General features: G+C 43.0%; 1 protein-coding gene across 3 annotated transcripts in view; it reads left to right on the top strand.

Moving 5' to 3' along the window:
- The first annotated feature begins 634 nt into the window (after nt 1–634).
- Nucleotides 635–27,494, top strand: part of TMEM255B (transmembrane protein 255B) — a 76,099-nt gene continuing 49,239 nt past the window's right edge. For all 3 annotated transcript variants that reach the window (XM_037375721.1, XM_037375720.1, XM_037375719.1), the window contains exons 1-3: nt 635–790; nt 8,314–8,456; nt 13,245–13,307. In XM_037375721.1, the coding sequence (XP_037231618.1) occupies nt 730–790; nt 8,314–8,456; nt 13,245–13,307 (267 nt within the window). In that variant the 5' untranslated portion in view covers nt 635–729. The remainder of the gene's footprint in view (nt 791–8,313; nt 8,457–13,244; nt 13,308–27,494) is intronic.

Consider the following 27,494-nt stretch of genomic DNA (forward strand, 5'->3'; position numbering starts at 1 on the left):
TTGCCCGGAGAAGCTGCGGATGCCCCATCCCCGGCAGTGTCCAAGGCCAGGCTGGATGGGGCTTTGAGCAGCCTGGTCTAGTGGAAGGTGTCCCTGCCCATGGTGGGGGGTTGGAACTACATGGTCTTGAAGGTCCCTTCCCGCCCAAACCATTCTGTGAATTGTGATACTTTGACCATACGTTTTGCCCAGTGTGGGTGAATTTTTACCCAAGGAAGGTGAAGTGTGCAGCAGCGGAGGGTCCTTGAGACACCTGGTGACCCCCTCCTGCCCTCAGGGGTCACAAGGCAGCTCCCCCTCTTCCAGGCCCCGGGACAGGAGGTACAGGCCCGCCCTGCTCTGTTCGACACGGGCCGTCGGGCGGCCGTTGGACGAGCCTCCGGCGCCCGCCCTGCCCGCTGCGGCTGCCCCGGGGGGCTGTGGGCAGGCGAGGCCGGGGGGGACGCACGGTGCCCGCCGGGCCGCCGCTGTGCCCGGACGACGCGGGACCAGTTCCCCCTGCCAGGCCGCGGGCACCGCCGCCGTTCCCCGCAGGGCGGGGCGGGGGCCGCGCCGGCTCGGCCTCGGGAAAGGACGGTCGCCGGGGGCAGCACCTCGCCCCGCCCCCGCCCCCCGCCGCACTCCCCCGCGGGGCGGGCCCACCGGGCCGCCCGCACCCCGCGGCCAGCACCGGCCGCATCGCATCGCATCGCGGCGAGGCGCGGAGCGGAGGGGAGGCGGCCGCGGAAGATGGTGCCGCCGCCGCCCGCCCCCGCGGTGTCCGGTCCGCTGGCCCTGCTGGACCCCGCAGGTGAGCCCCGGCACCTGCCCCGCCGCAACTTTCCCGCCCCGCCGAGTGCGTGAGCCGCGGGGAGGCGGCGGCGGCGCGGCGCGGTGCCCACCCCGGCGGCAGAGCGGGCGCCGGCAGGGGGGCCGGACGGCCGGGCGAGGCTGGGGGCGGCGGCGGGCTGCCCCGGGGGGGTCGGTGCGTCTGCCTCCGCGCGTCAGTCAGCGGCCCGGGAAGGCGCAAGCGGGGAGCCCCGCGGAGCGGGGGCACCGGGGCTTCGGGCTTCGGTGGCCGGGTGGGCGCTCACGCTGTCTCTTGCTCTCGCTCACTGGGGTGTTCACAAATACCAGTTCTTGTGAGCCTGCCGCCGCGCTTACCGAACCGCTGGTGGTTTGGCGTAGGAACGCATGGCGTTGTACGAGGCGCTGAGGTTAACGTGAGACCCCTTGCGCGCCCGGCGGTACGGGCGGGAGCGGGGCGGGCCGGGGCAGCGCCGCAGGAGCCAGGCGGCAGCGGGTTTCCCTCCTCCTGGGTCCGCTGTGTCGGTGGTTCTTTGCTGGAGTGGTGTGCTGCTTGTGCTTATTACCGCGTACGGCCCGAGAAATAAAGACGTGCAGAAAATAGGAAAATGGAGAAACAGGTCATTATTCCAGCGATACTCGTTAAAGTCGAGAAAACACAGAACTTAGTGCTAGGAGTTGCTCCGTGTAGTGTTTGAAAGGGTAAGCGGAGGCTTTGCTGTGTGCCCAAGGATCTTAACAGACAGTTTGAAAATGTATTAGATCTTAATTATTGTCTTGAACTTGGAAGAAGAATGATGATATCGGTGTTGAAAAGGTAGCGGTGGAAGATATGCTGTAACTTAGAAATATTTTCAGGTAATCACTGGAAAACGAAGAATCTGTATACTAGCTTTAAACTAGTGATTAGCTCCTCATTCAATTATTTATTAGTGAAACACTTGCTGCCAAAGCAATGAAGTCATAGTGATGCTGCATGGTATCACTTACTATAGCTACACTATATAGCATAGCAGGGTTTGTGTGTGTGTTTTTTGTTTTTCTTTGTGTGTGTGTGTGTAATAGAATTGTGAAAGAGCACAGCAGTGTTTCCTATGGTCTTGAATATGTAACACACTCATGGATTCTTCCTCAACAAATTCAAAATAAAGATAAGAAATGGGCCTGATAAAAGCTGCTATCTTGTGGCTTGAAATGAATGCTGTTGCATTTGGTTTAATTACTTCAGCACTCTGGACAAGTCAAGCATTTAATCAGAAGAGGGAAAGTAATCACCAGCAGCAGGTGTGAATATCTGATTTAAACATCTCAGTCCATCACATTTAATTTTGGGAGGCAATGTAGGATTAATTCAATTTGACTGGCATAAACCAGTTTTGAAAATAAACAATGAAAATTGTAGCCAAGAGAGAGATGGCACTGAAGTGAGAACTGCAGTAATTAAAAATTATTAATTTAGCTCCGAAGATCTTCCCTTAAATATTTTCTCGACAGCAGCAAAGCAGTGGATACCTTTGATACTATAATCCTCTGTCTATGGCAAATTTCTGGTTAAATTATCTTATTATATATGGTTGATGCCATTCTCTGAAACATGTCACAATTTCTAGTAGTATCCACTGGGTAATAAAAATGCACCATTCTTTTCTGCTGCAAAACTTTCCTCCCTTATCTTTTCTCATTTAGGCTGCTAATATACATTGGACTGGGGCATTACTTGAAATAAATGTTTCCACCTATCACCAGTGTTATCATAGATCACCTTAACTAGATCAAAAAGGAAAGTATGAAATGGTGTGGTGCTAATATTCAGCAAATGTTATTGTGATCCCGGAAAATTGCTACATCACGCACAATTCTTCCCTTCCAAAATTCATTCCACACTTTTTAATAGACTTTATGATGTCTGAAGCTGGATTGTAAAAGGGGTGGTGAAATTAGCAAAGTATAGTTACCTCGGTCTAAATGTAGACTTCTTTTTGAGTTAAATTGCAGATCGTATGCAAATTTTCCAAGGTTGAGAGATGCTATTGCATTTTATTCTTTCTTTCCCTTGACCATTGGACGCATTCCGTACTGTGGACAGGTTTCATTATTGATTTCTTCATTCTTCTTTTAAATTCACCTTTTGCTTCGTTCGAATCCAAACCCTGCCATTCATCATTAGACCCACCACTTTGCATTCTACCAGCAATCTGATCTATGTGTGTCCATCCCCCAACTATTAATTTTCTATAGTCTTCCTACAAATTGAATGTATCCCTCAGCCATCATGAACAGAGCACTGTAAACATAATTTTGTTTTCTGCAGCTGGTCAATGAACTAAAGATTTTGCTGAGTCCAGCAGAGCTTGGTCTTCAGCAGGCACTTTTTCTTTTTTACTTTCTGGAGGGTGATATCAAATTCTGTCCTCACGGGCCTTTCTCTGTCCGCAGCCCGGTGTCTCTCCTGCTTGTCCTGACAGCCTTCTCTTTCCTTCCATTGAAGCAGCAGCACGAGTGGTTCAAGCAGGTACTTTGCCTGACAGACATTTAGCAAACAAAGCAGGGAGTGTTTCTGGGACTGCTCCTTTTTGTGCACAATTTCAATCTATGCCAGGCAAAGCACAAGCCAGTGGTGCGGAAGCAGCATTACCTCTCTAATTTATCACCCAGTTGTTACCGTAGTGCTCATTGCTGCAGTATCAAAACTCAGTTAATACTTTGCTGGCCAAAACTGCTGAGGAATATTGCTAATAGAAGGTAATAACATGTTTGCACCCTCTATTGACCCCATAGCCTCAAGCTAACGCTAATAAGGATATGACAAGAAGATTTTTTTTCTACACGCTTGATTTTTGGTATGCTAGAGGTAAAAATTTGAAGCTATAACTAGCTTGGATTAAGGTCCAGACTAAGAGTTTATAATGTCCGTACTGGATCATTGTTAGAGAACTTAAAGAGGATAAATGTCAAAATTACTTTGAGAGTCACTTCAATATTAAAAAATTGGAAAGTCAATAGCTACATTAACTGCTTCCTGCACTATAGGAACGTTGGTGTTGGAAGAAAATTCAGCCTAACAATACTGACAGCAACATTTCCTCTGCTCTTAGTTTAACTGCTGTGCTTGTGTATGGTCGGCCTTCGGTCCAAGCCCTGCCACAGAGAGCATCAGGGAAGAAGGCTGGGCCAGCCCCGCTGTCTGTGCTGTAGACAGGGCTCCTGAGGGAACAGTTTGGCGTTGGGTTTTGGCTGGTAGGGACGTTATACACAGATCCAAAAAACTGCATGGCAACTGCTACAAACAGCAGTAAACAAAGACTCGAACAATCCTGGGAGCCAACATGACTGAAATAGCAAAAGGGAACTAATAGTAGGAACCCTTTGCAGCTGTAGCCTTTTTAATCTGAAGATGTTATACTGCTCTACAAATATTACTTAGGCCTCACAATATGCTGGTAACTTTTGTACATGGAATTATACACCTTTTGATAGATACAGCGAAGATTTTTATTGATGTAACTAAGGAAAGCCAGACAGCCAGAGCAGAAACCAATTTAGACCTGATTTCTACCCATCATCTCTGAGTACATGGCAGTTTTTGAGAACAGGGTCTTGTGTGTGTGGTCTCTGCTCCAGAAGGGGCCTTTCTGTGCTCCTGTCTGTAAGTCATCTCTACTGAGGGCGGAGTTTGTAGCTAACTGCATGTAGTTACAAGAGTTTCCGAACTGGAGTATGAAAAAGAAGAGATATGATTGGATCTTTGCCTCTGATTTGAGATGCAGGTGGTAAAGATCAATGAATGTGAGGGCTGAAGGGTATCATGTATGCAAATGGCTTCTGGCATGTGTACATTTCAAAATGTAGTTCAGTCCAAAAATGAGCCTGCAGATAACGACATCCTTTTCTGTTTTATCTCACTAAATCCACATCCAATTTACTCCAATTACAAATAAGAGCATGCTTTTCCTAAGACATTTTCCAGCAAACTCAGTCTGGGCCATCAAACTGATCTCTTTCTTTTTTGCACATTGTTATTGACAACCAAAACTCTGGAGGGCAGGTTGTACCCTTCGTTTAACTCCATGTGATCTGGTTAACCTTTGCCAGTACAGGTGTTTTGGAAAAATGTGAAGGCTTGGCTCCTCAGGCATTCTTTATAAAGGCATTCAATAGTTTTAGAAGCACTTGGCTAAAGAGCATCTCTCCCACAGGGTTTCAGAGGTTTTGTGCTCCTGTGTCCCTTTAGAGTATGTCTACATTGCAGCTGCAGTTTTGTAACAGTGGATATGAGCACACATATTCAAGCCACCTTTAGTCTAGCTGTCTCAACTACCATAAAATCACAGAATAATTCAGGTGAGAAGGTACCTGGGGAAGTTTCTAGTCTAACCTCCTGCTCAAAGCAGGGTCAATTGTGAGGTCAGACCAGGTTACTCAATGCTTTTTCTGGTTAAATCTTGAAAACTTGCAAGGATGGAGACAGCATAACCTCTTTAAGCAACCTGTTCCAATGCTTGACTGTCCTAATGTTGAATTTTTTTCTCCTTATACCCAGACTGAAACAGTTCTTGTATTTCGGTTTAAGTCCACTATCTTTTGTCTTCCTGCTGTGCACCACTATGAAAAGCCTGAGTCTGTCCTACTGACAACCACCTCAGGCACTGGAAGACTTCTGCTAGCCCTGCCAAAAGCCAAAAGCAAGCCTTGTTCCCTCAGCCTCTTCTCACACAGTGAGTTTGCCGGCTCCTGACCTTCTTTCCCTGTTGAATCACTGCAGTTAATTTTATAAATTAATACAGTATTATAAATAAATACAGTATTTCCTGTACTGGAGCCTCAAAACTGGGTGTAATACTATATGTGATCTGAAAAGTGATGACTAGGGGGGCATAGTTACTGATCTACTAATGGTGCCTCTGTTAATACAGTCCAGGATGCTGTTCCCAGGGCACGCTGCTGGTTCATGTTCAGCTCGTCCTTTTCAGTGGAGCTGCTCCCCAGTCTGGCACTCCCTTACCTGTACCACTGCAAGGCATTGTTCCTTCCTTTGTTCAGGACTTTGCATCTGGCTGCTTGATTCTGCAAGGTTTCTGCTGGCCCGTTTTTCCAGCCTGCCTAGATCCCTCTGAATGGCAGCCTTGCCCCCCAGGTTATTGACTGCCTGCCCCCAGTTTTGTGTTGTCTGACAGCTTGATGAGAGGGCATGCTACCACTTTTTCTAGGTCATTGATGAATACATTACATGGGACAGGTCCCAGGACAGAGGCCCACTATGGTACTCCACTTGTTACTGGCCTCCAGGTAGAGTACAATCCATTAACCACTCCCTCTGAACCCAACAATCCAGCTAATTTTTTAACCATCTGCTTGTCCACTCATCCAGGCCACAACATCCCAACTGAGTTATGAGAATGTTGCGGGATACCATGTTAAAAGCCTTGCTAGATTTAATGTAAAAGACATCCACTGCTCCACACACCCAGTCATTTTCTCATAGCAGGCAGCTGGGTTGGTCAGACATGATTAGGTTCTGGTAAATCCATGCTGACTGTTGCCAGTCACCTTTTCCTTATGTGCCCGGAAATGTCTTGCAAGAGGATTTGCTCCATATTTTTGGTCCTAGCCTCCCAGGAACGCAAGTGAGGTTGATTGGCTTGTAATTCCCTGAATCATCATTTTGGCCTTTTTTAAAGCTAGGTGGAGCATTTGCCTTTCTTCAGTTATTGGGGATTCCTCCATCTCCACAACTTTTCAAAGATGATAGCCTGCAGTAAGGTCGTCAGGTATTATTTAAAATCTGGTCAATATTTTGAATGAATCAGTTCAGTTTATGGGAAGAGCAACTGATTTGTGGAGTTACAAGTCTGAAGTCCTCTTTCCCCTCTTGGCCATGTGAGCTGGCCTCATTGAAAGAACTGCCTTTAACCCCATACAGCTGGTGAAGAACTTGTTGATAATGAAGAAGCTCTCCGTTTCCATGTCCCCAGTGACCCTCCATGGATTAACAGGGAATTGCAGAGGCAGACAGCTGGGGCACAGGCTGGAAGTGGAGATGTCAGGAGGGTCTTGTGAGTTATTTATTGATCTTTAGCAGGAAGACTTTGTACATGCAGGTGAAAGAGCCTTGCATAAGCTCAACAGAAGATGTTTGTCTTCAGTGAAGTTGCTTGCATTTCATACTAAAAGACTGGACTAATTTTGGCTGGTTGTTCTACTGGTGAAATGTCAGCAAACATACAGATTTTATTATAAATGCATTTATTCATTGAAATTATTTGACTTAGTTTGCAAACATCACTAATCTAGCCTGGCTTTTGAACTGTAAACATTTAACAGAGCTACCTGACTTTAAATTGGCCATGTCACTCAAGTGACTCATTGCAAATAGCTTCTGCTTGCTGTTTGACTTTCCCGCATTAGCCCTGTTTCTGCTTACAGCAGCACCCTCAGAACATGAGCCACACCAGGCTGCCTTCCCCTCTCACCTACCCCTCCCTGGCGCCGGTATCCAGTGCAACGCTACAGTCTCTGCCACGAGGCTGTGGAGGGGAGAGACACGGCCCCGTGCTGGGGACAGGTTGTGCTCTCGCTGGAGCTCCGTGCTGCCCAGCTCCAGCCTAGGGTAGCATGGGGGTAGCGTGAAATCGCATGGCCCAGGGTTTCAGGGCTAATCCTGCACACTCTTGCCTTGCCTTTCAAAGCAAAAACGCCAGAAAGGGGGACCACAGGTTGATTCATTTGGGTGCCTTTTGTTAGTTAGGGTCATGTATCAGCTGCTGGTTTTAAAGTCTTAACCGAAGTTTGTGCCATGGGCTAGGGCTCTGGTGAATAACCTGTGGTTGCAGCTCAGATATGCCACCACAACAAGGTTAAGTGACTTCAAGCAGGCTGAAAGCAGTAGATGAGCCTGCTTTTTTTCTACTTCTGAGTATCTGGAACCTAATTCCCAGTGAGACTTAATGCAGTTCACTGAGCAGCTACTGTTTAAAAAGGTAGTCCCATGTATCGCTACCTGATCAACTATGTTACAGCTTTGCTGCAGAGGTACAGGTTGCTTTCCTTACCTGTAAATACAAAGAACACATTCATTTTCATGATAGCATGCAGAGCTTCTGCTAATCTTGCTTAAAACATGAATTTTTATGTTCTGTCCCAGTAGAGTCAAATTGGTATTTCACATAGGTAAGCGTTTGGTGCCTGCAGGATCTGACTTACGGATGTGAGCAACACTTAATTATAAACATTACTGAAGACAAGGCATAATTATCATTGTCAGTGACTTTCAGTTCAGCTTAATAAAACCTCATCTCATGCATGTACTCAATGCGTGTGCATTTAGCTATGCTGAGCTCTAGCTAACTGGTTTTAATTCCTTCTGTTGTCTGCCAGCAATTTTCCTTAGTGGGAGAACAGCAGTGGGTTAACAACAGCAAGGATTAACAAAGTCTTCCATCATTTTGTATTTGTTTTGCCATGACTGCAATGAAAAGCTCTCTTTTTTTTTTTTTTTTTTTTTTTTTTTCTTGCTCCCCCTCCCTACAGGACAATTTGCAAAAAGGAAGAAGACTTCTCTTTGGTTCACAGTCTCTCTGCTGGTAGTGTCTGTTTTCATACTGACCATAGGTCTGGCAGCTACCACAAGGACGGAAAATGTTACCGTGGGAGGCTACTACCCAGGCATCGTTGTGAGTAAAGAAACCTATTTTAGATTATTTGGTACATCCAAATAAATTATTATCAGCTGGATATGGGAAGCTTTGATTGACTAAAAAAACCCAACAAACAAAACAGGCTTGCTGCATTTCGCAGGAGAGAGATGCTCCTCTGTTTTGGTCTAATTCTAGTGTGTGATAAGGTAGGGGGGGTAAACTCTGTTTTTCTGAAGTGCCCCAAAGGGGAGGCTGTTCGGGGGCAGGAGGAGGCCGAGGTTGCACTGCACAGCAGCGTGTGGGGCTCAGGGGCCAATGTGGGAACCTGTGCTTGACTTCTGACTGATCTCTATTAAATGTGGGTGTGTAAGTGACTGGACAGTAGGCATGGGATAGATTTAAACAGCCTTTTAGAGGTTTACTACTTTGATGGCAGAAAGAGCCACTGCGCTCTCGTGTACATGTGCCAGGAATTCTGCTGGGTCCATTGCAGGGAAAGCCGTGCAGGTGGGCGCGTGGAAGCTTCTCCCGGGAGCCTGCCTAATGTCCTCTTGTGCAGTCTTGATGCCAGTCCGCTCGTATGAGATCCCCTTAAAAAATCCTTTTTTTTTTGCTGGAGAAACAAGGAAAAAAACTTGGTTTTGCCTTGGCAACAGGCTGCTTAAACACGTTCCTGCACTGGGCACAAGGTTCAAGTTGCATCTGCATTGCCCTGTGGTGCCTGTGACTTTTGGGGAAGGGTAGCCCTGCCAAGCTCTGCCTGGTTCAACCCCTGTGGCCCTTTCTGATCTCAGAAGAAGGGATCGGCCATATTCAGAAATGTGGAAACCCCTGTAGGCAAAAAAAAATTTCAAATGCCTGGACTGAGTTTTAAAAAAGAGGAACATGGGCAGCAGGTAGAGAAAGGCCCGTCTGCCCTACTTGGTGTCCCCGAGCCAGCCAGGATGAAGCAGAGGGTACAAGGGGAAGAAAGAAACTCATGTACTTGGAGTCAGGCACCTGGTTAGGTACATAGATCCACCACTACCAAAACATGTTGTAAAGTACCGTTATTTCTTGTTCTCCATGGAATCAAAGGCCCGGAGGAGAAGGATATGTGTCTTTAATACTGTGCATACATTTTGCATTGCCATTAATAATTTGTGAGTTAGAACTGTTCCTCCTAAGCAAGTCCTCTTGCATCTTAGTGTCATGCTGAGAAGAGGTCTTTCGGAAAGATAATTTTGGGATAATGATCTATAAGGAGTGTTGTTTTAAAAATAGAACAAGAAGTAGTTCCAAGAATAAAACCTTAAAAGATGAATTTTCCTTTCATTAAGCTAAAATAGATAGATTAATACTGATAAAAGTCTCTTCTTCTTCCGCAATTTGAATTAAAATCTTTTAGAAGACCATATTATCTGCACTCATTACCTAGAAAGAAGTTTTGTTTTTAAACTGTAGTCTTTAGTGAGTGTAACAGGTAATAAATCCATGTGCACAAAACAACTTATTTCATCATTTAGCTTCTTTTAGGAATAACACAATGTCTGTTCACTCATCTGAAAAATATAATCTACTAAAATGATTTTTAAATAAATACCTTTATTTTATTTTAAATAAATTTTAAATTAAAAAGGTAAATAAAATATTAAAATATAAATTTTAAAATAAATTTAAACTAATATTCTAAATTAACTTAAAAAAAATCTTGGAGTCATTAATAACCAGGTAGTATAGCTAGAATTTATCAGAACAGTCTAAAACCAAAACCTTTTACTAATAATATTCCCCCTCAAAAGATTGTGTAGACCAAATAGTTTTCATAAAATTCAGAATTTTATGAAACTATGAAAATTTCTTGCACATGTGTTGGATTATTAAAGTAACAGAAAGACTGATGTGTAATCATCAGCGCCAGCTTCATTAATACGCTAAATATCACACGCATTTAAGATGATTTAAAGGTGCTGTGCAACCCCTGCGTGATACCTTGCCAAAAGCCCAGCCAGAGGTGGGTGACAGTGCCCTGTGCTCCTGCCCCATTTCCAGAGGTCACTGGCTCCAGCGCAGCCTGGCAGAGGGGCTGTGCCATGGCCTGTCCACCTCGGCACAGTCAGCCACCTCGTCCAGGATGAGCTGAACCACCCTCAGAAGGTGCTTCTCCTCAGAAGGCGCTTCTCCTCAGAAGGTGCTTCTCTTCCCTGCTGACAGTAGAGGGAGCTTAGAAAACCAACATAGCACTGATCCCAGACTTCTAGATAGCTAAAGCTAGGGGAGTTATTTCAACACTACCTAATTAACTATTGGGCTCAAAGAAAAGAGAGATTATGTGGACAGACAGTGTTAATTACAATTAAAAATGAGGTCTAGTAGAATTCAGTAGTAAAATAATAACTTCAGAGCTGGTAGGTGAGATCCAAATCTCCATCAACCTTAGGGAAGGGATTTTGGTCTTAAAAACCACGCAGAATTAGGCCCTACCTTGCAAACACCTACAAAGGTGAGTAAGACCGTCCACTTGCATGGATTTACTTGCACCTAGAAGCATTTTCAGAGCATGGCTTCGGGGCTAGATCCATAATATAATTTGGGCTTCAAGAAGAGATAGGTGCCTTAATTTCTCTAGATGTGGTGATTTCTCATTTGTTTTGGAAAAAGCTTTTTTCTAAATACATCTTTATAGTGCTAGGTGTTGCCTGCATTTATACATCCAAAGTAATAGAACAAAATATTTCTGTGTGTAGACAAGTTAGTATAATGTTCCACTTTGGAACATGCCTGTATTTAGTAGATTACTGCTTGGTCATCGGTTTGGGTTTAGGGCTGTTTTTGTGGAATGGGCTGCAAAGTCAGAGTTGGACTTCCTTATGGATAGTTTATACTTAAATATTTAATGTCACTTCACTATGACTACTGCTTGTATTATTTTCATTTGCTATTTTTATACTCTTTCAACCAGGAGTCTACAGGGCCAAATTATCCAAGTCACCATACTGACCTGGACTCCCAGAGTTCCCAACCCAAATAGCCTATTGTCTAAACAGACAAAAAAAAAGCAGCACATATGACCCTAAACCAGTCTCAGCATTGCCGTGGCTTACGTTGTGATCTCTGTGGTTCTGCTTCTTCTGATTTAATTGCTGTTGTTCTGTATTTGCTCATTTTTACTTCACGTGGCTATTACTCTGCTGTGTGTCCCCTGCATCAGCCATAAATGGGGCTTTATGGATTGTTCCCATTGGGATGAAAAATGGGGCTTGGAACCAGGTGTCATTTTGATGTAGTTATCTTAATTTACAAAGTTGCTGTTCCCTGAACAGAGTGTCCTTGCTCACATTTCCAAGTCTCTCTCCTATTCAGCTGTCAGCATGAATGCACTTGTGCACTCTTCCTTTTTCAAAGTCTCTGCTTTTAGTCCCTGTGCCTCCCTTTCACATGAATCTTCCCACAGCACTCAAGAGCAAATCTCCTTTCCTTACATTTGCTTTCTTGAAAGAGAGTGACAGATTCCTGTTGTGATACCGCACAAATAAAGTGCTTGCAGGAGATTTGCTTTCTCTGTAACTTCTGTGAGCAGTTGTGCACAATGGCAGGGAGTTCACGGGCACTGCTCAAGCCCTTGGCTGGGACACATGGTCCTTAAAAACTTAACTTGTGCCTGGAGGAGAGGCCCTGAACCAGGTTCAGAGACCACATTCCAGAAAGGGGCTTAGATTCTTTAGCAGAAACATCATGCCCCGTCCATGGGGTGGGTTGTATGGGAGCCGAGGGGGTGACTGGGGAGGGTGTCTGGGCAGGGAGGAGTGTCAGCCCTGGTGAAGAGGGGGGGAAGGAGCGTCTAAGTGATGGGAAATTGAGGTGGCCACAGGGCAGTGTGCGAGGAGGGAGCTCTCTGGAAAGAGTCTCTTGACACCTGCACTCCTGCTGTGGCTGCTTCTGAGGCTGTGGCCAGCTATGTCTCAGGTGTGTGGCACCAAGGAGAGCCCTTTTCTCCAAGCCCACGTGAGCCCAGCGGGAGTCCTGACTCCAGGAAGATCTGATGAAAGGCTGGTCTCACCTGTTGTTGCTTTACCTCCTGTTAAGCACGAATCCAAGGAGTTGTTACCTCTCCAAACCTCCGTGAACCCGTCATAAGGAGGGGGCTTTTCCTGCCAGCCTAGTGTTGAAGCAGCACTGGTAGGAACAGTCAGGCCAGCTTATTCCAGTGTCCTCTTCTCCTCTCTCTCCTGTGGCTGTTGGTGCTACAGCTGTCCCATGTTGAAACTAACTGTACTGGACCTTTTGGCATTTTAGCAAGGACTTTCTCTGGGAAGTGTGGTGGTGTTTAGAAATTAAAATCAAACAAATCCAACCCGAAGAGTTTGAACTTGGGTAAGCTGGATGGCAGCCACACCTCTGTTTTTTTCAGGAAAACTGTTTGTCTACAGTTGCCTAAAGCTTTGTAATTTTCCAAAAATAATGATGTATGGGCTAAATGTGAGTGTTCCTTTCTCCTGCTTTGCTTGATTTTTGCTTTACAGTGTGTAAAACTGTATGTGACTATGGTAACAGTAGGCAGGTTGTAGAAGTGTATGTCTGTACAGGCTTCTGTTTACTACATGACAAGTTCTGCTCTGAAATAGCAAAGAGCTGCATTCCCTATTATATTATACAATTATATATGGTCATTCCCTATTATATTATACAATTTAAGTCCAGCAGTAACTTCTACCCTTTCCCCTGACCCACCCCAGTTAGCCCATCTATACAATATATGAGCTCAGATACCACTATAATGAGTTGCTATGTTGACCAAATAAGCTGACGTCATGCATTTCTGTTGGTTTTTGTTCTTTGCCTCAGCTTGGCTTTGGATCTTTCCTAGGGATTGTTGGCATCCACCTGGTAGAGAACAGAAGACAAATAGTAAGTAACAATCCTTTTTATTTTATCTTCTCAGAATGTCTTAAATACATGAAAAGCAGGGTTTTCCAGATAACTTGAAAATGCTGCATCTGCCTCAAAATGTTAGCCATTTGTTTGACTATTTCTAAGAAGTTTCAGAGAAGCATGAATTTGCCAGTGACTCCATCTGTACCAGGCAAGGGATGGTTTCAGTTCTGACAGAAGCAGCCTGTTTTTTTTACTGAATTACTTTCCTGCTGGTTTAGTGAGTTGAATTAACCCAGGGAAGGATCAGATGAGGGCCACACCCTGGCCAGGACCATGTAGCTGGGAAAAGGATGGAAAGAGAGACAAAATGATGGATCATGCCAGTTTGGGCAGCAGTAACCCACACGACCGGCTCAACTGTAACAAGTGATCTTGTTCTGCACAAGAAGTTTAAGTCAGGAATGCTTTCCTGAAACTATATGTGCTAAAAAGAAGAAAAAACCCCAGAGCTCTTGCTATCAGGATTACCTGCTAGGTAGGTCAGACAAGATCTGATGACACTGTGTGGGTTTTTTTCAGACTTAGCTTTGGCTTTGCAAACCCCTTGCTTTTATTTATATAAGGAAGTCACAGAAAGTCCTTGGGACATCTGGGTAAAGGAAGGTGTATAGGAGTGGGTTTGTGGAAAGTCTTACACTTCCCTTGCTCTTGGCAAAATTTAGCAGTGTCTTGGTTGAATAACAGCATGTCCAATGTGCACTTCACAGTAGACTGATTATAGCCAAGCATCATGAAATATGATTAATTTCATAATGCAGAGCCTTCACTGCTATAAATCAAAAGTGGTGTTAAACTCGGAGGACAAAAAGATGGATTTACCTTGCATTTTACTAACAATGACCTGCTTTACTTACAAGTAGTCTATTGTGATTTCCTGTTTTCTTCTTTGTAAATGCAGTCTTGTTCTCACTATTTGTAGGCAAATGTCTTCCATAATATGGGGGCTTTTTCTGCATTGCCTTTAAGTCTCAGTGATGTATTTGCAAGTATTCCCCTGCTTTTAGCTTGTGTTTCTAGCTGGAATTCCCAAAGGAGTGAAATTTATAAAGCCATGATGTTTGTCTGTGTCTTTCTCTGTACTCTATTCCATTTTTTGAACTTGTTGACCAATTTCAGATGAATTCAACAGGGAGATAGAGACTTCAAAGGTGTGCAGTTCCTTCAAGTTTCATGAAAATTCACAGATGGGTAGAGTAGAGGATTGTGAGTTAGTTCCCCCATGGTGGTAAAGGCTGCAGTGTCAGCTCACCTTTTGTTAAACACTAGAGAATCCAAATGGGACATGACCTGTGAGACAAAAATCTGTGGCAGGCCAGACCTCGTTAATTTTGCTACTAACAAAACAGTTTATTTGTTTTTAAGAACTATTGCCCTGGATTTCTATGTCAGAGACCAGGAGGAACAGCAGGTTCCAAGCTGCAAACTCAGCAGTGGGCAAATGAAAATAGCTTTGTCTTCCACAGCATTCATGATACTTTACTAACAGTCATAACATTTTAGGGTTGTTTTATCTTTCAGTTTTCCTCTAATCTGCCTCTTAGTTTTCTATTGCTTCTGTCCTTAGCATAAAGTAAAATGGCTGAAAAAGACATAAGGCGGGTGAGCAGTGGTTAAACCATGTAATACCCAACGTGTTGTGTCATTTACACAAAGACCGTGGAGAAATAAGTGTCCAGTATGTTTGGTGTTAGTGCCTGCTTGCATTTCCCAGCATGGAACAAGGAAAACTGCTTTCTGCTAATAACATTTAGTGATGATCTGGCTGTTGAAAGTCTGGGTTTCTGGGGAACAGACCAAGAAAATAACTTAAAAGTTTGATTATGCTTTTTGCCTTGAGTACCATCCACAGCCTTTTAACACTGTCTTTGCTAAGGCTGAGCTGCTTGTTTTCAAGTCTTGCGGAAATGAGACTGAAAGGGTTTATGTCATACTATGACTGAGGGCAGTAATTATTCCCTGGGCTGTAACTGAGTATATTTGATTGAAAGGGTTTAGGGCAGCCTAAAAAAAAGTTGCATTGATTAATAAGATTGTAAGGACTTACATAAGCATAGAAATGTAACCAAAATGTCGTATTCCTGTAACTAAAAAATCTATGCATTGCAGGAGGACAGAAGGGGGTGGGAAGGGAAAGAAATGTACTGAAAAGAAACTGAAAAGTACTCAGTTGCTTCGATTTTAACTGGACTTCCTCTGAGCAGTTACTGCAGTATAATTTAACCCAGTGTAGCTCTGACAATTGTCTGGCCCTTGTAATGACTCAATACTTCATTTTTGTTTTGTTTTGTTTTTAATTGAAAATTAATTCTAAACGAAATGAATTAACTAGGAAAAAATATCTATTTCAAACTGACCTTTTCTGTGTGTCTATTTCTCTTTTTGTCTTGAAGTTCTGTTTCCTTGTGACCTATCCTCTGTAAGTCCAGATTTATTCATGGTCGATGAAATACTAAGTGCAACATGAAATATGTAATGATTAGCAGAACTATTTGAGAAAGGACAAAAGCACATTTAGGGTGAATGGACAACGTTTTGTTCTTAAAACACAACATTAATAACGTTGCACCTCTTTGACCTCGTTCTTGGCATCCCAGGGCCCACAGTGGGAGTTCAATGTGCTGACCAAGGTATAACCCTTAATTCAAAGGAACTGGTGCTTGCACAAGCAGACTCTGCCTCATTGACTAGCATGATTTCACTTCAGCTCTTAGCGTTCGTGCTTGGCTGTGCTATGCAAAACTTGGCACCAGCAGAACAAAATTTCCCTTTGACTAAAGATTTGCACTGATATGGGATGTTTCTAACTGGCAAACAGCAGAAATTGAAGAATAATGTGTTGCTGTCCCTGTTTGTCTCTCTTGCCCCCTGCAACACACGTCAGGGACTGAAGAGCGGAGTATAGCTGTACGTTGTTTTGTTCCAAAGGCACACTTAATTCAGCTGGGTGGGTGGAAAATACGATATTGCTCAGATCAAATGGATTTGATTGTAAGACATGAAGTGTCCTTGGTTGCTTGTTTGCCATCTCCTCACATTACAGTACAAAGTATTTCCAGTTAGAAAATGAGATGCTGAAATTACATACAAGGATGGGGAAGGCTGGGTGTGCAGGGGGTTCAGTGCTGAGAGCAGTGAGTAGTGCTGAAGGAGTACTGTAAAAGGTTTCTCCTCAGATAAGATGTGGAGGTGGCATGAGCTAGCACCCAGAAATAAATCTGTCTCTAAATGTGCAATGTCGATGTGACACCATACATACAGTTTTAGCTAACCTGATGGATAAACCAAGCACTCGCTCACAGTTTCCACTCACACGTCTTTCCAATGCCAGTCTCATCAAGCCATGCTGTTCCCAAGACAGAAAATGAGCATGATGGAACTGCGGTGCCTGCAAGACTGAGTGGTTGATGCAAGGGCACCATAATAACTGTCAGGGTTTTGCATATTTGCAGTATCACAGTGCTGCCTGCAAGAGCTCTCCATAGGGTTGTGGGAGTCACCCTGACAGCAGTGCAGCTACAGTAGAGAGAGGCAAAGGCAGGAGGGGGGTGGGAGGAGGTACAGGAGCATAAAGGACACAGAGAGGACGGGGATGGTCAGAGAAGCAGGAGTGACCCCTCAGGAGGTGTGATTTAGTGCAAACTGCAGTACTGCTTAGGATGAATGCAGTTGTCTGCAGCAGGTCTGAGGCCTGAATAGACCTGAATACATCCATTGATGAGTCTTGCTTGTTTTTTCTTCATGCTAACACAGAGTTAATTTTCTTGCTGACATGTCTAGGACATACTCAGATATGAATCTAATGGTCAGCTGGCTCAACCTGGCTCAACCTGATCTTGACTTGTTCAGAGATGGTTGTAGTGATTTTAGCTGAGGAGGCATTGCTTCTGACAAAAACAGGATTTGAAAACATGAGGGAGGTTAAAACAAGGAGCTCTGCACACAAACAGAAAAGGCAAAGCTATTTCTTCAGACTTCTCAAGGGATGCTAAGTTTAGGTGCCTTAATATGCTTGCATCCCCATCTCTGTCAACAATAATTAGATTTCAAATTAAGTGCTGAAAAGCAACTATAGCAGCAGTTGGAGAAACAAAGCAATACATTTCTCTTCTGTTTTTAGTTGATAGACTTCCCTGATAATGCATGCATTCCTACCCTGCATTGAGATGTATGTGAGGTAGTATTTCAATATTACCTCTGATTATTTTCTTGCCATTAGACTTTGCATCTGTTTCAGAAGCAAAGCTTTTTTAAAGGACTTACATGTGTGAACCAGTTTTCAGAAGAAACAAACCTCTTTTGCTTTTGAAAACCAATCTTTATCTTGTAAATATGTTATGTCCATCAGAAAATTCCCACTGGACGCTTTGTGTAAAGGTGGTAGTTATTAATATGTACACCAAAAAAGATACTGATATGTATACTTTGCTCGGTTCAAACATACCATGCTGCATCTACTTTTTCATGCAAATCAAACATTCTGGAAGAAACTGGTTTAGTGCAGATTTTGATCAAAGATGCTAATTGCTGATAAATTCCATATCACATATTAAGCTAATTAAAGCAGCTTGTTTACATAAAGAGAAAAAAAGTTGAAATTCTGTAGATCTCTTGAGACTATCTTTGATATTCCTTCACAAATAAATGTAAGAAGTCTTTACTGTCCTTCAGGGGAAATGCAGATAAAGGCAATCTTTGACATTACCAAGGTGGTATTTCTCCCCTGAACTCAAGCTTCTGAGAAAGTCAACAGCACTTCTTTTTTTCATTGATTATTTTTTGCACCCTCGTAGTTCACATAGTTCAGGGAAAAATAATTAATGCTGATGTAAAAATTATAATAATGGAACAAATTAGCAATCATCCTTGTCTTGTTTAGGACTTTTAAAATGATTAGAACTGAAAAGTCTTACTACTATCTTTTCAGTCATAGATGTGCTCTAGATTTTGTGGTGTGATCTAACTGCACGTTTCAGAAACAGACAAGGAGATTATATAAAGATAATCAGTATAGATTGACACTGACACTTGTATGAGCTCAGGTATCTGCATTCTTTTCAAAATATACCAGCATTGTATTAGCTGGTAAGATCAAGCAGCTTATTCTTTGAGAGCATCATCCTGCTCTCTTATGCCTAGCTCTGTAACAAGGTGCCCTTTGGAGGCGTCTCATTCTCTCCTTAGGTTCTAGAAGGAGCTTTGAAGGGTGATTTAGACTAGACTCTGGAGTTTTAGGCAGCTAAAGTGTGGTAAGAAGAATCCTGTGTTAAGTGACAATTATATTTATCTTCTATTATATTGAGGATATTACAGAAGAGATACTAATAACTATGCCCAGTTTTGAGTTTAGAGCAGAGCAGCCTATGTATAGACTGTCCAGTCTCCATTTGTGCTATAAACATGGTGCAGCCTTGGGTATGACCTACCTTATTTGGCAGGAATCAGCTTTGTAACCCCTTTTTAATCCTTTTTGAGAAGGATTTTGAATGTGGTCTATCCATGGTAGGTCTAGGAAATCTATGTTATTCCTTGTAATGCAGATAATATTCAGCAAAGTCATGGGTAGAAGTGAGATGAATAATGAGATGTTTTGAAGGCTCAGTTATTTCAGCTGAAGAGGAGGAGAACAGGTGTATGTCTGGGTATGAAAGCACCATCCAAAGTGAAGGCAAGTGAAATTAAAAGAAGAAAGTTTTATGGGCAATAAAATTGTAAATTGTAAATAGTTGAAAAGTTGTTTATAATTTATTTTAGTTAGTACAGTATTATGAGGGACATTTTGCTGTTATTAGCATTATATATTCCAGGAATGAAGGGCTGAGTAAATATTTTGGAATTTTTTTTAGACAGTTCTTTGACCTTGTGCATTTAAAGTGAGGATTTCCGATTTGTGATAAATATGATTATACACTGACACAGAGAGGTCTTCCTTTCTCCTCTTCCCTCTTTCCCTCCTTCTACCTTGCCGATTCCTTCTTCTCCTCTTCCTTGCCCCAGCCAAAAATAGTTTCCACTGGATTAGTGAGCTAAAAGGTTCATAGCCAAACGAGCATCAGACATAGCAAAAGTAACCGGTGAGGCTGCATGGCTGAGAGTAGAGAGGAGTCTGTGGGAAGAGGGAACAAGAACTGTCCCTTTTTCTGGGATTAAGTGTTATGTCAACTCACTATGCTGTGAAACCATCATCTAAGCGTGCTGTCAGTGAGTTAAATACCTGAAGTTAGATAGTATAAATTTCTGCACAATGTATCGAGAACTTTGAAGTTCAGGGACTCGAAGACAAAAATAGATGCTCTCGTTGTGTGAGTACCAAAGGAAGTGTGTGGGATGTTTCAGCTCTTCTCTGCCTAGTGCCTTATGGATCAATGTTCCATGTCACATATCTGCAGGTCTATGCTTTCAGGTTCTACCGGTGCATAATCACAGAGTCATTTAGGTTGGAAAATACCTTTAAGATCAAGTCCAACCATTAACCCAGGACTCCTCAGCTAGTCAAGCAAATGTTTATTTATATGTAAATATTATAATACATAAATGTACTATTGTATTTTAACCATATAATTTATAACTTGTAATATATGTTCACACACATATATATGTATTTGCAGCTGAAATGCTGGTGAAGACCTGGCGGAATGACAAAAGAGCCTATGCACTATGTCTTTATTGTTCAAAGTGCTTTTTGCACTCTTTGTAGATGCCTGCCAGGATGGCTTAGCTAGTAAAGCTCTAACGGGAAGTACAGTCAGGTCTCTAGGGACCTCTCTGTTCCATCATCAGGGCTGTGTCTGTCTGAGGTACCTAGAGAGATGCCACCCAGTGTGTCCAGCTGCAGCCTAGCACAGTGTTCTTTCCCTCTCATAAAACTCTCTGCTGGTCTGTTGGTTGTACCAGTCCCAGGCCTTACCCACCCAGGTTCTCCAGCTTGTGACCCAACACAGCAGTAGCTCAGTCTCAGATAAGAAACTACCATATTTTTACTGTTACTGTTTGTAGAAAGAAATGGAAAATTTATTAGAAAAGGGAAAATTCAGGAAAGAGAGACATTGGCTTCTATTTGGAGAGCTTTCTTGGCAACCCAAATGGCTTCAGTTTCCTTCTGGAAGCTTCAATTCTATAGAAACAGAAGGGAGATACATACGTAACACACATGTATATACATATGTATGAAAATATGCATGCACCAGCTCAGCTTATTTTTGACACTTTTGACAGGTATTTAAAGGCTGGCACTGTTCTTTCAAGTCAGAGACAGCTACCGATGCAGTTTAGGTCCTCCATCTTATTTAGTGGAAGTCTTTTGGGATGTGGTTCCTTTAAGATCTGTGCTTGGAAACAGCACACAGAATTAAGTGCATAATAGGACATTTTTTAACTGCCAGTTTGTTTTCTTGTGCTGTTTATGTAATGAAAGCATTACTGTCACACAGCTGAAAACAAAAGTAAACTTTATGACCCATGAAATGTGTTTGTGGAACAATAAAGAAATCAATTACTCTCCCTAGCAAGTAGGAGCAAGGGATAAAAAGTCTCAGTAAGGAATCTAGGATAAGTGCTCATGTCTGCAAGGTGGGGAAGGTAAGGTGGGGTGTGCCCTGTCAAAAGGACAGGTGGTTTCTGATCCTCTTGTTGAAGAATTAGATTAAATTAAACAGATGAATATCCTTGTTGGCCAGATAAAATCTTCCAGACTGCAGATAGAACTTCACTACGTGTAAGCTTGTGATTTTATTGTAATACATTTCTGGTAAAGAGTGTGTGTGTCTTGAGAAACCAATGCAATCACTGTAACATGAAAGTGGATTTGTAAAGACACTAACAGACTTTTGTGTAAAAAAAAAAAAAAAAAAGTGCCTGCTGCTAAAACAGTCAGCTGTTGCAGTCTTGATCTGTGTCAATTCACCATTTTTTACTAGGAAGCATAAACTTTTATGACACATGGTATGCTACTTATTTCTGGTTTATTGTTCTTGTACTGCTCTGAGCAGCTCCTTCTGTTTAAGTGATGAAATGAGGGTGTTCCATTTTAATCAATAAAAGAGCATCCATGAAAGGAAGTATGTGATGGATTCCTATAATGTCAGCACTGCTGATCACTGAATGCGAATTTATGCTTCATTCTTTGTCCCCTTTCCTTTTAATACTGTATTTAGGTTTTGCTTCTCGACTGTATTTGCTGTTCTTAAATCTGCAATTGTTTTTAACCATTCTTAGGTAAGTGATTTTGTTGATGTTTGCAAGGGGGAGTTTTTACCAGTTTGAAGTGCCTACTGCATTAAGGTTTGCTCTGGCTGCTTCCAAATCCATTAGCACTTCTCCAGCTGTGAAATCCAGCTGATTTCTTTTTTCTTTTCTATATAACATCAGTTCATCTTCTCAAATCCCAGACATCCTTCTCTCCTTCAGCGTTACTTCCCTCCCTCCCTTGCAAGTCCCAGGCAAATGACTGTTGGAGTGTTCTGGAGTGGAGAAGAGAAAGCACAAATGAGAGCAGCCAGCATCAAAGGAATGAAAGAAGTATTGACAAGACGTTGATTTTGGCAGCACAGATGCTTCCTCTCTGCAGCCAGCGGAAAAAAGAGATAGCGTCAGAAAGCAATTCATTGCATTGTACAGTAAGTGTAGAAGGTATCTGGAAGTGTTGGGCTTTCTGTTCATTTCAGAGGAGCACAGACAACCACCTGAGACAAATACTTACGCTTTAAGTAGCTAGAGTTGTAATGAAATCTACCCCTTAGGAGAATTTTCTTAGCAGCTTCACCACATACAGAACACCACAATTGGTACCACCCAGCAGCCTGAATAAAAAGTACTGCTTCGCTTTGGGTGGAGCACCGCAACATTCCCATTTCAGAAATACATGCTGAGGCTTCACATCCTGTACTTCTACTGAGCAGAGCCTAGCTGATTCCTAAATGCAGGCCCATCTGCTTTGTGAAGGCATGCTGTTCCCGTTTTTGGTATCCCCCAGTCTATACTTACATCTGCACAAATCAATCAAGTAATGAGGATATAATGCAAAATGCTCCAGTAATTTTGGTCTCCAAAGTCATCTGGAACCAGTTCATGTGATTTGTCATAGAATACAGCAACACACCTCTATGAAATGAAAAGCTAAAAACCATACAGATATAAAAAGATGAAAATGAATGAAAAAGTACATTCTGAAAAAACAGGTCTTGAAACAAAGTTGTAATTTGGGGGTGCCAAGTCTGATGCTGAAAGTGAATTCAGAATAGGGAAACGAGGACTTGCAAAACCAGGAGAAGATGAGCAGAGAGCAGCATTGCCTATAAAAGCCCGCACCGTCTGAACTGCCCTGGGAAGCCTCAGTGCCCCTCTACCTAGCAGTAACAAGCTGAAATGGGGGGGAGTTATCATATAGTCGGCACCGTATGTAACCGACTGAAAGAAAAGAGCGGCTATTTAAACAATTCTCTTTAAAAGCAGCTAAAACATGGGTGGAACAGAGCATGTATACTGCACCTGCTTGAACTAGAGAGGGTGAATCATTAGGGTGGTTTTTATCAGCTCAGACAGAGGAGAAAATACAGCAGTGCTGTTTGAATGAGCTGAATGAAGCTAAGCTGCGCTACCACTAGGAGGAAACTGGTAGCTGTGGTTACTGGAATATAAACCCAGGTTCTCAGATGCTGTGGGGGCTTAAAAGACCACCAATAAAAAACCTAACCCTTCCCCAGGAATTTTAAAATATTACATTTTTAGGTTGCCTTCTGTTTCTTGTCTTGGAAAATGTGAGCCAAGTACAGCTCAGTCTTTCTTCCAACATTGTTTTAGTCATGTCTGCTGGACTCCTGTGGCTGGAACTCTTAAGACTCTCCCAGACTCTCAGGAGACCTAATAGTACGTCATCAGTGGTGACATTTTTAACTGAGTCAAGACAAGCGTTTACTCATCAGTGAATGAATTATATTGAATTTAATATGTGTTCATTTACACATATATCAAATTCATTCTTTGCTTGCAATGTAATGGTGACTCCAGTTTTGAAGTCTAAGTGCACAGAAACTGCTTGGTGTGTGTTATTTCATTTGGTAGATTGGTCATTCTGGTAAAGATTTGCTTGTAAAACAATTTGAAATAATTTTCTGGCTGTTTTAGGTCTGGTTTTGTAGCTGATATTAGATTATGAGAGAAGGAAGATGGTATTAATCAGGTAATCCTTCTCAATAACTTTGTTTCATGTTTCATAATGGCTATTGATTTCGTTCTCGCCATTCTTCCGTTGTTCAAAGATAAAAATACAGGAAAATTCATCTTTATTTCATATAGCATCTTTCTCAGAAACTATATCTTCAATGCTTTAGCAGGTTAGAAGAAAAGATAAATTACTGAAAGAGTACTGCAAAGTGGATTGGTATAAATTGAGGATTAATGGTCAAGAGAACTTTTCTAGAAGGTGAAATCAATCAATACACTTAGGCTAAGAACTATGAGAGTTAACATACAAGGTTTTTATTTGGACAGTACAATGTTAAGGCAGAATGTTTCCATGCCACTTTTCTAGGTGGCTGGAGTTGCAAAAGAGTTAAGCTCAACACCTGTAAGAACAACACAGCTGCTGCTGACGGGGTGTGGGGGAAGGAGGACGGGAGGGATGGTCTGTGCGTGAATGGCTGGTGAAGCCCCCTGAGCAGCTTAATAACAAGGATACTAAGGGGTAGTTTTGAACCATGGGCTTTCATACTCTAAAGAGAAATGGGAAGTAAAGATGGCTGTGTGAGCCATCTCCTGTCATGGGACCCATCACACAACCCTGAGCATGTGTTGATGTGATCAGATGCTGATTTCCCCCACCTCCATAACTAATTGTTGCAGCAAATGGTGCAAGTGAAGTCCCCAATAACTATGGAAGTCTGTTTATCTGACTAGTAAAGAAACAGTCACTGTCCTAAAGATCTCTGTGTGTGCCTGGAGGAGCTGGAATAAGCAGATTGAGAACTTGTGCTCCCTTTCTTCTCTTAACTGTGCTGCATAAGCCCTCTTGGGCTGGGGGAGAGCTGGGACCATTAAGTCACCCTGTTGCACATTTCCTGTCCATGGGCACTTTTACAGTCCCTTGCCCTTGTGAGTAGCCTAATTGATGAATTATCTGCAAAAGTTGAGCATCAACACTGCTGGAAGAGAAAAAGAGAAAGCAATATGCATTAACTATGCCTGCATATGATATAAATTAACTGTGGGTATCTAAGGCATGACAGAAGATACTGTGAATTCTGCCTTTCAATATTTTGCCCTTCAGGATGTGGGGCAAGAAAAAAAGATAAATTTTCTGAATGAAAATGCCACCTTTATTTTGAAAGTGGATTTTGATCTTGTTTTTTCTCCCTGATACCTCTCATGTGGTTTCTGTATTCTTTCCCAGCATTTGTTTATCTAATTAATTTTGCCTTTTTATCCATGTGAGGTTACTTAAATTTCTCATGGGACCTCTCCCCTGCCTGTGTTACACCAACTGGCCTTTTCACGTTGCTATTTTTCCTAATTATCCCTGACATGATATTGGAAAACAGCAGACTTCTTTACAGGCAGTAAAAGAGAAGTCTCCTTGACCACAGACAGCAAAATAAGCCCAGTCCTTAACATTTATTCATTATGGCTAAAACCTAGCTTCTACTTTGATAATCTCTAGGAGTACAAGTAACATGAAGTGAGACACCCTGATGGTTGCTGCCAGCACTTCTACCTCCTTCCCTTCTGTCTTGGCCACATGGTCTCACCCTCTCATTTGCACCGGATCTAGTGCTCCTCTCTCCTTACAGTTATCTGATGTAACTCGTTTGGGGGAGCAAATAGTTTTCTGCATAGTGAGTAAATTGCACTGGCTTGCTGTGTTTTTGGGCAAGCACAGGAGCTGACATGCAGGGATGGACCTTTTTGGGAGAGAGCAGGAGAGAGGGCTGGACATCAGGGAACCAAACTAAGGGCGGCAGAGTGAGATGCCATTTCAGATGGCAGTGGGCAGTCACATAGGCTCAGCTTTGTGCCCTGAGGTGCTATTACCAACAGCGAGAGGGAAGAAAATCAGAATCAAAGATTTGTGTTGTTGCTGATAATACTCAGCAGCATTATGACTGGACTTCCTGAATTCAATAGTGATGATACTGCGGAAAGGCTGTAGGTTTCCAACTTGGTCACCTGGACTAGACACAAAACTTGATGTAAACACCTGACAACACCATGTGTGTGACACCTCTGTCTGGAGGCCTTCCTGGTAATAAAGGTATCTGCTGTTATTAGGTATATTACAGTCAGAAGCAAGTTACGTGTTTATGCATGGGATCCCAGCCCCAGCCATTGTCTTCCTGAGCTGTATCAAAACTGGTGCTCTTGAAATTAAGGGACATTTTGTGTTTCTTTTTCTTCCTTCCTTCATCTGGAAGCCAGTCTAGGACATAGTTCTGCAGGCATAGGTTGGGCAGTCATAGAAGTCTTTCATCACTACGAATTCATGTCATTGTAACTACTGCTGTAACTGGAATTGGCATTAATGAATAACGAACATGACATAATCCTGTCTCCTGTAGTGTGACAACCCTCCAGCAGAGCCTCAATTACAGCAGTGCTATTACTGAAGAACCAACCTTTGGAAAGAATAAGTTGGCAGGCCATAAATTGTAAAGCACATTACCTGGTGTAGTAAGAAACCTCCTAATTAGCCTAGTTGTGAAAACCAGTGTGGTAGGAGCCTTGCTTGAGTTTAATTTGCATCACAGCAGCAAAACGTCTGTGCCAAAGGGCAGGGGAAAAAAAGTGGCCATTGGGGGGGAGAAGGGGCCACACAGGAGATGACTTTCTAAATTAGAGAAAATTAACTCATAATTAAAGGTACTTTTATACTGCCCACCTCACAGGACAGGCAGCGTTTAGTTGATAGCAGCATCCAAAATGCAATGCAATGAGTTTAATTGCCTTAGTTTTGCGGACTATTAATCTACAGCCCTGCCGAGGTGCCATGGTAACAGATGCAGCTCCTGGTTGATGTTGCACCAGGGGTGGAAAGTCTTTCTCTGTTTTGGATTTGTGATACAATTTTTGTAATCTGCTCTTGCCTCTTCATCCCCAGTGTACTAAAAAAGTGCAGGAGATCTATTTAAGCCTGTATTAAGTTCTGAGCTTGGAGACATATGGAAATCAAACCAGTAAAAAGGCCCACAGAATGAAACTGTATTTTGGCAAATGTAATATTAGGGGCAGTCTACAACAAACTGCCCTATGTATTTCTTTTCCGAATACGTTTGCTTGAACTGTGTGGGGATAAAAAGGGCTTTACAAACCTGTGGCATAACATTTACACAGCCTTTTGCAAAGCCTTCACTTTCCACAGCAAAGTGTATTAGATGGCAGTGCTTCTCAATTTACATTGATGAGGGTAATTGTGATTCTTCCTCTGCCTGGGAAAAATCCCAGAGAGATTTGATGAACAGCAGAATGCTTGGAGACACTGGAGGCTGTGCAATGCAAAACTAGCCATTTAGCATGAGCGAAGTGAGTCTGTTAGATATAATGTAACTTGCATCCAATACCGAGGTGATTTCAAAAACATAAATCCGTGCAATTTCCAGGTTTCCAATTCTCACATCTACTTAGTTTAAATCAAGAGAATGAGGCATCTCACACAGCACCTGGGGCTAGAAATGACTGTCATTATCTGGGCAGTTGTGCCTTTTGACTGAGAACAGGTAAGGGCTAAATTAGAGCCACGAGGAAACCAGTTACATGCAAGAATGGAGACCTAGAGCCCAGTGAGCCTCACAGAGGTGTTTCACAGGGATGTTGGAAACAGCCAGCGATGCACCAGCCTGTAGCAAGCAGGTGCTTCTTCTGGGGAGTGATGTGATTTTCTGTGTGTCTGCTGGCAAATGTTGGCTGCATATCTCCACGTGTCACACAGCAGGGACACAGTGCCAGCAGCATGTGATTCAGCACACCAAGTGCCTGGGGACCTGAGGTGTGGTGCTTACACGAGAGTGTGGCTGCAGCCAGGGTGGCCGCATCAAAGTCCCTGCTGGATCTGGTCCATTGCCATCTCTGAACTCCAAAACCATGCCTGGGAATCATTGTGGGAAACTGTTGGTTGCCAAGTATCTGTGCCAGGTGCATTTCGGACAGCTGAACAGTGTCTGTGACCAGCTTCTGTGG

This window comes from Falco rusticolus, chromosome 2 (genome assembly GCF_015220075.1).
Source record: "Falco rusticolus isolate bFalRus1 chromosome 2, bFalRus1.pri, whole genome shotgun sequence".
Lineage (NCBI taxonomy): Eukaryota > Metazoa > Chordata > Aves > Falconiformes > Falconidae > Falco > Falco rusticolus.